Below are 13,852 nucleotides of genomic sequence, written 5' to 3'. Positions count from 1 at the left end.
TAAAATTTCTCAATGTTTTTAATGTCGGTATCACAAAATTCTGAAGAAAAAAAAATTTTATTCACGACTATATAAACCACGCTGGCAATAATGATTCATCTACAATTACTATAGAGAAAATGTTTTTGATAGAAGTAATATTTAGGTTGAGAGTGTAAACGCACTTTCAAAATAAGTAGAGCGATTTTGTTCAATTTTTGATGACAATTTCTGTAAAAACTACCTTAATTTTCAAGAATTTCAAATGCTGCATGAAAGATGAGATGAATGTAGAATTTCAAAAATCAATTTTGAATATAGGCCAGTATTGTTCACGAAGAAATATAATTCAACCATGATTTTAACTCAGAAAGGTGACTTTTAAAAGTAGGGGAGAGTTGTATAATTCCGCGCGGCCGATAATTCCGCGCATCGGCATATTTCAAAAACTATCCACCAGTTGAATATAGGCCAGTAATGTTCAAGAAGAAATATAATTCAACCATGGTTTTAACTCAGAAAGGTGACTCTTAAAAGTAGGGGAGAGTTGTATAATTACGCGCGGCCGATAATTCCCCGTATCAGCATATTTCAAAAACTATCCAATAGTTAAATATAGGCTAGTAATGTTCAAGAATAAATATAACTCAACCATGATTTCAACTCAGAAAGGTGACTCTTAAAAGTAGGGGAGAGTTGGATAATACCGCGCGGTCTAATTTCCGCGCGGCCAATGATTCCGCGCATCGGCATATTTCAAAAACTATCCACTAGTTGTGCGATACAGTCCGCAAATATCGAAGTCCGATATGCCCACACCTTCCCCCGCGCCATGCCAGTTTGACCAGCGCGACAACGGAGAGACCTTACCTTATAATTTTGTGTGTACTATCGAAAAGAGGTAAGTTTTAATGCCAATATACTCTCGAAGTAATGCCAGAATAATTTTTAACAAATAATTTACTTTTCTATATGTTTGTTTGTGTGTCTGTCCGTGGCATTGTAGCTCCTTGACAAATTGACCTATTTTGAGATGAATGTATTTTAGTTTTAGATGGATGCATTTGTGCCAAAAAAAGACGTGAACTCCAGAAAATATGAAAGCTGCACTAGGGGCTATACGAAACGGAATTAAAATAAAAACAGTTGCTGAATACTTGAATATGCCTAAATCAACAATTGGAGATCGACTTACTTTGGAAAAACACGGGAAAATTCAGCAACAGTTGCATAAATTGGCTTACGACTTTTGAATTGCAAAAAGTATCAAACGCAATTTTTCGTACGAGAAAATAATGACTGGAAAATGTTGGGTAATTTTTTTAAGAAATACCGGAACTTATAAGGCTTCCCAATCCAACAAGCTCAAGGAGTTTTACTATTTAATAAATTAGAAACAGTGTGGAAGGGTATATCTTCAGGAGAGATTTATTTTTGTATCAACATGGGGAAGTAGAAAGCCAAAACCTTTATTTCCTAGAAATTGCCATTTTTTTGCTAACCTAGAGACACTCATGACAAAGCATAATTTTTCCGCAAATTAATACAACTTTAAGTCTGATGTAAAATTGATTTTATATATTTTTGAGACTGACTAGTCTACTTATATTTAATTCAAAGAGTTACTAAGAATTCCAGTGACGGCTCGTGCATTGGAGAACAAGGAAGGCTAAAGTCATAAAGACTATATTCACACAGAAAAGCCCGCCGGACGCGCGAAATTTTTTTGGAGTACCGCACCTATTTAATGCATAATACGTAATATTTGCATAGATGCAAACAAAAATTGTGTATTGCCGAAAATTATACGTATAAAACTGACCATTAAAAAAACAAAAACAAGGAAAAAGGGTTATCTTTGAGTTATTCAATATAAATCAACTCTTCCCAGTCAATAAATAATACTTTTCCCTTCTAATAATAATAAAAATTTTGTTAAAAATTGCTACAAATATTTTATAAGCACAAGTATTTAATTAAATCAAAAACAAACGCAGTCGTACACTAACGAAGACCAACTGGAGGATAGCCTCCTCTCACGCTATAATTTCTGCAACTAAATTTACAAATCGGGACGTTTGTCGCTGGCTGGATCGGTCTCGCGGAGCTTGTGTTTTTTTAAAGCGGTCGGAGGCTTGGCTCCCTTGCAACGTATCAACGTATGTCATTTATTATTTCGGGTTGATGGTTTCTTCGTCATTCGTTCGTGGGCGGTGCGTTTGAGGTTTGTTGATGCAGGATAAAGTGTTGTACGTCGTAGTGGGTGATAGTGTTTTTTCGGGCATAATATGTATTTATATTAAAAATTAATGGTGAAGTAAAGATACCCAAGCATTCAAAAAAATAATCATAATTATTTGTCAATATCTTTTAACTTATTGCGCTAAATGGCCTCAAATTTTACGGGGAGGCTGAGCCTTCCTTGCCTCCTCTGACGAGCCGCCGCTGAAGAATCTAGTTATTGAGAGAACTATATACATGCAGAAAGTTAGCCACGTTTTGTTTCCATAAAGAATGAAAGTTTTTTTTAACTTAATAATACGGTAATACCTACTTTATATAGTGATTATTTTTCTAGAGATGAAAAGAATTTGGGTCTTCTTATTTTCACGCACTAATTTGTGAAAACTTAAAATTCTATTCGTTTTTTTATTATTAATATAGTTATTCATCAATTTGTATGTAATTAATGTGGGTACGATTTTATCAAACCTAGGCATGATTTTATCCGACCAGTTTGACGATTCCACGCCTCTTCCATTTTTGTAATTTCACAATAATTACTTTCTGTTGAAACTTGACATTTTTTTGTTTTGAGGTATGCGTACCTGAATAAACTTTCTACTAATTACTGCGTTTTTGATTCTATAATATCAAACAGTGTCCTAATTATAGGTCCAAGTCCTTAGGGGATCAGTATTATCCAACTCTCCCCTAACATTATCCGCTAGTAACAATGGTTGTATTTTATTTTCGGAAACATTGAAGAAAATTGCAATGGAAAAAATAATTTTCTGGGTAACTCATTGTTCCGAAATTTGAAAGTAGTTGTTTCGGATGGATTTTTTTCCAGTCTGTACCTGAAAGAAACTTCTGTGCATAATCAAATCATTTCTGTAATAGTTCACCTACTTTCTTTCTTCGTAAGTTTGGCGCTTTCTGTATAATGATGCAGAATTATGAAGCCCTGTATTATTTTTCCACTTCGTTCTATTGCACGAATTCTGAAACAGCAGCTCGACATCAATGAAGTTCCTGGTACTTATGAATCATTTGGAATCCTACTCGAAAAATGAGTCATTGAAGTTGCAACAGTACTCCTTGTTGTTGAAAGACTGCTCGAATTTAACCTGTACCCAAAAGAGTAAGAAAAATTTTCCAGCCAACTATAGAACAGTTGCTCTACTATCAGTTGCAGACTTAACATTCCAGAGTATTTCGGGATGTCCTGGAATGTTGTGGGGTGTTGTCGAGTGTCTTGTACCAGTCCAGAAATTTCTAGAGGGCACAACTTCCAAACCTAATGTCTTCAAATGCATGCATTTCAGGTAAAAAACGGGAACCTTCTTCATGGTCAAGTTGATCGTACCAGGACTCCTTTCCCCATTTTAGCGGCACGCATATTGTAGTTATTTTTATACATATTAAAGATTATGTTAGGTTCACCCCCACAGTCATTTTTTATGGCCTTTCATGAATTCTAGGCTTACATTAGGTGTTGTATTTTTCATTGAAATACGACTCGATGTATAGAATTTCTTTCAACATGACGACTGGTTTGTGAATTTTCATTAGCCAGAATGTTTCAAAGTATAATTCAGAGTTTAGACCCCATGTTTTCAATTTTCACTAGCTATTTCTGTGATTCACAAACCGACTTCTTGATAGTTTCGGGGAGTCACTCACGATATGTTATGGAAAGTAATCACAAACAATCTAGGGGGAATCACTTGTATCTAAAAGGGAATTACTAGTACTTAAATACCTTCATTTAAGAGTTAGTTGACGAAAGGAGTTAACAATTAACAGGAGTTAACAGTTAACAATGAATTGTTTTCAGATATGTGATGCAATCGGCCGATACTTGATGAAAATCCATTACTTATCCAAGAAACACTTTACTGTGAGATTTTTATTAAACAGTTTTACAAAAACGCAACACGTGTTTCGCTATACAATAGTTTATTTCGGACACGTGGAGTATAGATACGCCTGAAGAAGTTACAACCATGTCCGTGCATCATACATTTTTCTTTTCACCCGTTCTACCAAGTGACATTTGTGAAATTATTCTGTCACTCAAAAATACAAACTCGGTAGGTATTGACTGCATATCAACAAAACTTGTGAAAAATATGAGAATTTCTGTGAGTCAACCTCTTTCTTTTATAATAAACCGATCAATTGAAATTGGAGAATTTCCTGATAAGATGAAAATTGGTTACTCCTCTACACAAAAATAATGAAATTTATATAATTGAAAACTACAGACCAATAACAGTACAAACAGCACTGTGTAAAGTTTTTGAGAAATGTGTTCATTCTAAAATGCTGTCATTTATAGAAAAATTTGATATTATTTCCAAACATCAGCATGGGTTTTGCCCAGGTAGGTCAACTGAAAGTGCTGCATATATTTTTTTCAAGTACGTTTATGATGCACTGGACCAGAGAAAATATGTTGGGGCACTTTTTTTTGATCTATCGAAAGCATTTGATGTCATTGATTTGAATATAATTCTAAGCAAGTTGCATTCACTTGGCTTCAGGGGTAATTTTCTCCTGTGGTTAAAATCGTATTTAACTTTCAGAAGAATACATGTGAAAGTAGAAAAAAAGCAGTCTTTGTCACATAATATGGATTTAGGTGTTCCGCAAGGATCCATTTTGGGCCCACTAATTTTTTTATTGTATGTGAATGATATGCCAAACCATATTAGTACAGATTCTGTAGTCTTATATGCTGACGACTCGACACTTGCCACTGATGCAAATAGTCCTGAGGAACTCCAGGACAAACTCAACAAATTATCTGTAGAATTCACAAGCTGGTGTCGCAGGAATTCTTTAATTGTAAATTCGAAGAAAACTGTTTTGTTGCAGTTCCATTACAGAAACCAGAGAAAAATAAAAAATTTACAGGTCAAAGTCAATAATGATCTCATCAACTCATCAGAAAAAACTAAATTTCTTGGCATATGCATAGATAGTGATATGTCATTTCAATCTAGCATTAATCAAGTGAATAATAAACTTAACAGCGCATACTATGCCCTAAGACAGTTAACTTCAATTTTTAATAAATCTCAGCTGTTAAATGTTTATTATGCCATATTCTATCCTCATATTTCCAACAATATAGCAGTGTGGGGCTGTTCTTCTGATATAAACAGAATTTTTGTCTCCCAAAAAAAGTTATTCATTTGATATTCAATCTTGCCTATAGAGATTCGTGCAAACAAATTTTTATTGAAAATAGAATCATGAGTTTACCTTGTATATATATTTATAAATGCGTTTGTTTGTTTATGAAGAAATATGACACGCACCTTCAAAACTCAGATTTTCATACCTATCCTACTAGACAAAAGAATAAAATCAGATTAAAAAAGCACTCGACTGCATTTTTCGAAAATTGCCCTTCCTATGCAGGGACAAAATTTTATAACAAACTTCCGGTTGAGGTACGGACGGAAGAAACCCCAGGTATTTTTAAAGCAAAACTGAAAGAGTTTTTGATTTCCAGATGTTTCTACAGTGTCGTCGAATATGTGAACAGAAGTGATTGAAATGCTCATATGTGTATTGCTTATGTGTATTGTTTAAGCATTTTAAAAGTTTTAAAAGTTTGTTCAAAATTTTAAATCAAAAATTTCTATGTTTATTGTTTCGTCATATCTGTATTTTGAAGTTTATTTATCTATATTTTTCACTGACTTGTCCTATATCACATTGTGATCCTAAAGGAATTAATAAAGTTATTATTATTATTATTATTATTATGGTATAGCGAAACACGTGTTGCGTTTTTGTAGTGACAATCTCAATGAGGACTGTTTTGGGAGAGGGCAGGGCGATCGACAAGAAATTGATTTTTTACGTAGAAATATACTTCCCTGAAAACTGAAGTTGAAGTGTTTTTTACAGTCTCAAAATCGAACGACTTATTCAGGGTGGCTCGATTTAACTGAAATACATTGAAAGACAAGTGAAGCAGTTGGTCCCGGTGCCACTTATTTTCTTCGAAAGATAATGCTATGAGATTTTTGTCACTAGAGGAGGAATTGACGTTTTCGTTTCATGGTTGAAAAATATGGTATAAGCTAGTTTATGGTATAGCTAGTTTAAGCTAGAGAAGAGATATATTATTGAAAAAGAAGATAATTTTTTGTTTTATCGTAACAATCTGCGGAATGCCACCACATTCGTATATGAAACAGTTGAAAACTGGTTTAAGATGTGAAATAAAAAGAAATTCATGCATCAAATATTCTTCTACTTTGTTTCATTTTAAATTATCATTAAATTAGTTTCGAAGCAACAAAGAAAATGATTCAAAATATTTCATGGTTGAAAAATATGGTATAAGCTAGTGAAGACTTAAATATATTATGAAAAACGAAGATACTTTTTTGTTTTATCGGCACAATCTGCGAATATATGAAACAATTGAAAACTGGTTTGAGATGTAAAATAAAAAGAAATTCATCTGTTTCATAGATCAAATATTCTTCTACGTTGTTTCATTTAATTTCAAGTATACCTCCGATTGATAACTTATTTTTAGATTTATCATATCACGAATCATATCTATCACTTGTTTACAGTGTTTTTCCTTACTGAAGACAAACAACACTTGTGTATGGATCATCAAAATACATTGTAGTTATTTATTTTATTACGACTGATTTAGAAAATGCTGACAATTCATATAAATGTGTTAATTCAGGCCAAGTAAATTATAATAAAGTGTATGCACTTTGTTGGAAATCATAATTAGGTATTTATAAATAGGATTTATCAATGGGGTCAGATTCATTGATGAAATATTCGATTAGAAGTCCAATGGAGAATATTACTGACTTATTTTGCATATTTTTGGTCAATATTAAATTTTACAAAAAGGATTTGAAGCTTTATATCTTCTATTATCTGCGAGCGCTTTCGACAGTTGGTAGTACTGTCATCTTCTATAGGCACTCCTCAAACTGTGGAGTTTGAGGAGTGCCTAGAAGAACCTAGGAGAACTGGTTAAACTTGAATTTGACAGAGTATTGGAATAATATAACGAAATTGTTCATATTTTTTTTTGACATATTCAGATTCATACAGTTTGAAGCAACATGGTTAGAAATGTCACGTTCTTCAAACCGATCCGCTTTTGTTTTGTCAAAATTTCTCGATGCGAGGAATTAGATTAACCCAACTTTGTATACATGTTAATAGATGGAACAAGAATAGTTTCCAAATGTAAACATTGGTGTGCGCTTGGCGCCTCTGTGAATGGAATGCCGAAGTACGTTGATCTCTTCAATTTCATGAAGAATCGAGAGTACCGTTGATTAAGCGTTTTCGTCAAAGTTTTTTACATAGGGAGGATTACACCATGATATATATATATATATATATATATATATATATATATATATATATATATATATATATATATATATATATATATATATCCATATTGGTACTGTTTTTTGTATGTTTATTAATTTGTAATTCGATTATTTTTTCGCGTGAAAATATTGTGAACTATTGTGATGTGTTTTGTGACACAAGTTATGTATATCAACATTGTTAGATTGGCTACAGTGACTGTCGGAACCTACCTGTCATATTGTAAGTCTAGAGAGATGAATAAAGGCAGTTGCTCATCGACATGCGACTAGAATGTATCAAGTAGTTTCATTCAAAATATAACAACTATCAGAACTGATAAAATTCATGAAAACCGTTGAGTTTTACACATGTATTCTTTCATGATCGTCATGATCTCATAGCCTTTTATATTTGATGTGTTCGAATTCATTGAATCTGCCACATTCGTACTGCTGTGAGTTTGAAAAAAAATTTGAACTATACTGTTAGCTATTAACAAAATTCCTTGACGACGATAAGGCATATGTCTTTTTTTCAAGCCTCGAAGTTCGCCATTGACGATGATAGTTAGTGTTCCATGTAAGTGAAATTTTATATCATAAATCTTCCATATATCAAGATTTTGTGTAGCAGTCTTGTGAATAATATCTGATTCAATTTTATAACGAATGTTTGGAAGAGAAACTGAATGGGAAAAAGTAATTTTCGGATAATTGAAAGTTCATTTGAAAGTAGTTGTTTCTAAAGTATTTTTTCTTTCGTATAATTCAATGTTCATGTGAAAGTAGTTGTTTCGGAAAGAGCTTTTTCTTCCAGTTTGTAGCTGAAAGAGCCTTCTTTGCATGATATATTCCCATAAAGGGCAAAAAAATCTTCCAAATAACTATAGACCAGTCGCTTTGCTATCAGTGATATCAACAATCATGGATAAAACCATTAACCACCATATCCTTGAATATTTGGAAGACTTCAACTTTTTGAGCGATCATCAATGTGGGTTTCGGAAACAAAGATCACCAGGCGACCTTCTATCGTATTTCACCCATATTTGGAATAACGCAATCAAGAAACATGGAGAGTCAAGAGCTGTTGCGCTTGGTATTTCTAAGGCGTTTGACCGCGTGTGGCATGAGGGTTTGCTGGCCAAACGTCGATACTAAGGCTTGTCGGATCACACATTGACGGTCACAAGTGGCCGTCAATGGATATCTCTCGAATACTTTTACCATCAACGCAGATATTTTCCAGATATCCATTTTGTCTACATTTTTTTTCCATTGTATATCAACGACTTATTGGTAAAAAACAAAAATTCAATATATTGCTTTGCTGAAGACAGCACACTTGTCTCGTCATTTCAGTTGGATTCCAGGACATCGGCTGTGGATGCACATCTTCACCGACAGCAGGAGGATGCATATCTTGATGAGTACCTAAAGGTGATTTGGAATTGGGGTGGAAGTAACCAGGTAAAATTAAATGTCTCCGAACCGGATATAATAATGTCAGGGTATAAGCTTGGAATGCTGTTTCGAATAAGAAAACTGTACACACCTCAGCAACTTTTGATGCTTTATAGAGCTCAGATCTGACCTTCTTTGAAGTATTTTTTCAGGTATAGAGCTCCGTCCCTAAGCATACCCTGAAGTTGCTGGATTCCATCTGCCTCATTGGAGACACAAACTTCACTTGCAATCTTGATAGTCTGGAACATCGAAGAAAGGTTGTAAATTTGTCTCTCTTTTATAGATACTTCCACGAGAGGTATTCAAGTGACTTGGCACATTTTATTCTACCAAGAGCAATACATAAGAAAAATACGCGACGAACTTCATTGTTCAATAACTCTTTCATTTAGAGAAAACTGTGTTTATGTTAGATAAACTTTCTGAGAACGTTTTTCTTCTATCCGAAATTTTCCACATTTGTTGTAAGAAGATGGAGGAGTAGAAAGCTGAAAACCTTTTCCCAATATCAACTTTGTATATATGCGTGAAGATCACATGTACACCGTGTATTTTAAATTTAGGTTTCAACTCACTTGCCAATTTTAGCACAGAGTGGTCCATCTGCGCACACTGCTGCTTTCTGGAAAAAATGCATGATCGATCCAGACGGAGGTAAGGGCCTGGTTGGATTTGGAGGAACCAGTTGATTTTCATCCTCTTTGTCCTTATATTCCTCAACAGTGCCAGCATAATACATCAGAGCGATGATTGAAACCAGAACAATGATAATGGCTCCTTTGGGAATTCTGGTAGACTGATACCTGAAAATGAGATAATGAAAGTTTTCGGTGACAAACATTATTAATTATTCAATAACAAAATCATTTGAAGATTTTATAAAAAAAAAAGTAAAAAATTGAACTATCCTATTTGGCAAGTAGGTGGGTGTTATTCGATTCGCAATCTGTGAAAATCTGCTTTTCCTTGTGATGCACTGTTTGGAACCTGTGGTGTAATGAATATGACTGGAGTTTTATCCCAACACCAAACCGTTATTTTTAACACCTCGACACGTGTTTTAATCACCAAGTGATCATCGTCAAAAGGAAGAATACACTCATTATTCTTCCTCTTTGATGTTGGGATAGAACTCAAGTAATTTCAATCTGTTTTTCCGGTAACAATAGTTTCGAAGTCAACATCTAACCGGAGTAAGATCTATTCCACTCTATTAAATATCGTTGAAAAAACAACAATGATCATATATTTTTCCTTGGAAAATGAGCATTTTTTCCAATCACCAGAAATGTGTTTCTATCTCCTGAAGACTCCAAAGAACAGTGTTTGTTTTGTATTTATTCTACGCCAGATGTTCCAGTTTTACTTTTCATATTTTTCCTTGTATTTCGATATTGTATTATGTATTAAAAGTTGTTCAAAGTAGTTTCACAAGTATTCAGCATTGCTGCGTTAACTGATAACAGGTTGAGGGATCAAATTTGAAAGATATCTTCACTAGCTGTGTACAGAGTAGAAAGATGCAAAAGAAACAAAAACTACTATACTTGGGAATATGCAATGAAAATACTGTTGATCAAGAAAAAGTTATAGAATTATGAATTCACTGCCTCGTTAATTGATAAAAATTAATGAAAGTATTCATAATGATAATTATACAATTTTCACAATAAATTTTATTGAGGACGCGTTACTTCATCAGTTGGACTGTATATCAAACTATTCCATGTTTTTTATATAACAGTAGGTAATCACAAATGATTAATTCTAGTTAAAGAGGTATATTCTGAAAAATCAATTACAATTCAGTATTACTTTTAGGAAAACAAGTAATTCATACAAACACACACAAACACAGGAAACCAACACACACAGACAGGTACCTGAACAAAAACTCCAACACCAGCCACAACAAAAGTGAGAGGTAATTGAAACATTGGTTTAGAGAGCACGACGTAATTGTGAACCTGAGGGGAACTAAGTCACCTGACAGATGCCATCAAAGGGAATGGATACAGCGAAGAAGAATTTGAGCGGGCCATACGACCCATGAGAGAGAAAGCCAAAATAACCACAGCTAAGCTGGGCAAGGGAGAAGCTATCCTTCCCTAAGTTGAAAAGGTTACAACCGGATTGGGATAATCTTCGAGATACACCCCGCGAAACCAATATTTGGGTTAAGAAAAACTATCAGACAAAGTCTAAGATCAGCAGCTAAGGACCCCAGATAACCTTTAGCAACACCCGGGGTATACCGGATTCCTTGTAGCTGTGGGTCGGTCTACATTGAAACCACGAATAAAAATCTTAGTACCCGTCTGTCTGAACACAAGATCATCACAAGATTTCACCATCCAAATTAGCGTCTTCAGAAGATGAAAAAATTCTCTTTCTTCAATTCAGTAAGCAAACTAGCTGAAAAAGAAAATAAGTTACTCTTCACTGACCGAAAATTTATGATGACAAATCTACAATAGAAATTATTATTACTGGCTCAAGAAATCATAATGATCCGTACACATTGAACCTCCAAACACAGTTTGGTTCACAAAAAGTGGATAATGGGTCTGGCATCACTGTCTAGATCATATTAGTGATGGAGACCTGAAGAAGTCAAAACTGGTTATACCAGGCGGCCTGATATTTTTGAAAGACAACCAAAATCTATTTTCACAAAAAAAGAGGAAAGAGGGCAGTTGAAATATTAGAGTTCATCATCTACACTGACTTTTGTGGCCAGATTGAAAAAGAATAAATTGGTGGGGCTCGATATTTCTTCGATTCCATTGATAATTGAGCGAGAAAATCTTTTGTTTATTTCCTGCATAGTACTACTATATCAGAAAAGGAATTCAAAGCTTTAGTGAAAAACCATACTTTGAATAGAATCAAAATGTTCAGGAGTGATAATGGAGAAGGGTATACTAATAGAGCCAGCATGGATCAATATCTCAAAACAAGCGTTTTTCCATTCAGTTTATCCTTCAAACGTTCGATTTGGGATGGAAACAGATAGCACTCACAGGAACGTAAAACGAAGTGAAATTTCATTCACATGCAATTCGAGCATCCTCAAGTTGTATTTCATCAAAATTTCGGGTTGACGACTTTTGTCTTCAGTTCCATGTGATTTAATATCAGTGCCCTTTCATGTATCACGTTGTGTAGCATTCCTGTAAGTGCTCTTTTCGAATTCCGTGACGAATATTTGGAGTAGAAATTGAATGGAAAAAACTTTTTTACGTTGAATTCAATGTTCATATAACGGTAGTCGTTCAGAAATTTGTTTTCTTTCTTGTAATTCAATGTACATGTGAAAGTAGTCGTTTCGAGAGGGCTATTTTTTCAATTTTGTGCCTGGAAGAAACTTCTATGCCAAATAGCATTTGTTAATGGTTGAATTATGTGCACAAGATACGTCATAAAGTGATTTTTATTAGTATTATCAACAAATTGTGTGAGATCTGTGGAATTGAATTAACAATACAATTGTGTATCGTCGGCGTAGTGATGTATTTTATTGCGATTGACAAATTCATGAAAGTCGCTGATATAAATTTCAAAAAGAAGGGACCTAAGAACAGAACCTTGCGGTATACCAAAGTTTATGGTTGTATAATACCATTTCTGGTTAATACAAAGGAAGTCCACTGAAAAACTGCGAGATTCAATGTTCACTTCAGATTTCGTCTAAAAGTTAACAACGTAAATATTTTGAACAGAAAAAAATAGGTCAGAGGTTACTTTGATATTTTGAGATTGGCAAATAGAATTTGAATTAAAAATTTGTGGTTCTATTTATATTTTTAATTATATGATAAAACACGACCACTGAACAAAACCATCGAAGACGCTTATGTCAACTCATAGACAAACCATAGTATAAGGTTGTTTCAAAATTTTTGTCGGTTTTAATGTCATGTAGCGTTCGTTTATTTAATATTACTGGAGTTTTTTCCAACACCAAATCGTTATTTTTAACACCTCGACACGTGTTTCGATCACCAAGTGATCATCTTCAAAGCGAGCTAACCCTATTTATGCTATGTAGGTATCCCATACAGGTACCTAAACCATCCAGGCGTACCAACCTAAATTAATTTTACAATTTTGTCTTATCTATTATTTTACAATATATGTTTATATAATACAATTTTCAGCTATATAAAAATTAATTTCACAATATTGCCTATCCGAATTTATTTTTGCAATGTGTCCTTATGTAGTAATCAGTAAACCCAACAACATTATTTTATTTTAACAAGCTATATAGTATGCTCTTTGGTATAGGTCCGTCATCGTTATTCATAATATTATTGTGTTTACTTATTTCTACACTATCATAGGCATCTAGTTGCCTGTTGTTGTTAACTTGTCTAACTAATCTTAATGAACTGAAGTCTATGGAATGGTTTTGTTGCAAAATATGATGGGCGACTGCTGATTTTTCAGGTCTTCCATATTTTAAGTGTGCTATGTGTTCCTTATATCTCACTTTGATAGATCTTTTTGTCTGTCCATAATATTTTGCATCGCAGTCCTTACATTCAATTTCGTAAATTCCAGACTTTTCCGAATTCTCGACCTTGTCTTTTGGACTTTCCAAAAGGCTCTGAAGTGTATGACTTGTTTTAAAAACCACCTTCATACCTAGTTCCTTGAAAATCTTTTCAAAGTTCATCGTATATTGGTGGTATGGAACTGAGATGTATTTATCTTGGTTTTTGTCCTTTCTGAAAGTCGAGATTTCGTTCATTCTTAACCTAAACTTCTTCTTCCTTCTCATCTACAATACCCCTCGA

The 13,852-nt window shown here is 33.9% G+C and overlaps 1 protein-coding gene and 1 long non-coding RNA gene across 2 annotated transcripts in view; one reads left to right on the top strand and one right to left on the bottom strand.

The window, feature by feature from the left end:
- The window catches only part of LOC111507287 (glutathione hydrolase 1 proenzyme), a 59,398-nt gene that overhangs the window by 33,547 nt on the left and 11,999 nt on the right, over positions 1-13,852 (bottom strand). Inside the window, exon 2 of the mRNA XM_074180056.1 lies at positions 9,626-9,853. Coding sequence (XP_074036157.1) covers positions 9,626-9,853 — 228 coding nt within the window. The remainder of the gene's footprint in view (positions 1-9,625; positions 9,854-13,852) is intronic.
- LOC141484739 (uncharacterized) lies at positions 146-5,969 on the top strand. Its single transcript, XR_012466773.1, has 2 exons — positions 146-880; positions 1,028-5,969. It is a non-coding gene; the product is annotated as an uncharacterized lncRNA (long non-coding RNA).

Source organism: Leptinotarsa decemlineata, unplaced genomic scaffold, assembly GCF_025532065.1.
Source record: "Leptinotarsa decemlineata unplaced genomic scaffold, Ldec_3_MD MMD2_tig00026282_RagTag_RagTag, whole genome shotgun sequence".
Taxonomy (NCBI): Eukaryota; Metazoa; Arthropoda; class Insecta; order Coleoptera; family Chrysomelidae; genus Leptinotarsa; species Leptinotarsa decemlineata.
Note: the sequence above shows the minus strand (reverse complement) of the source record. Positions and strands in the feature narration are given on the sequence as shown.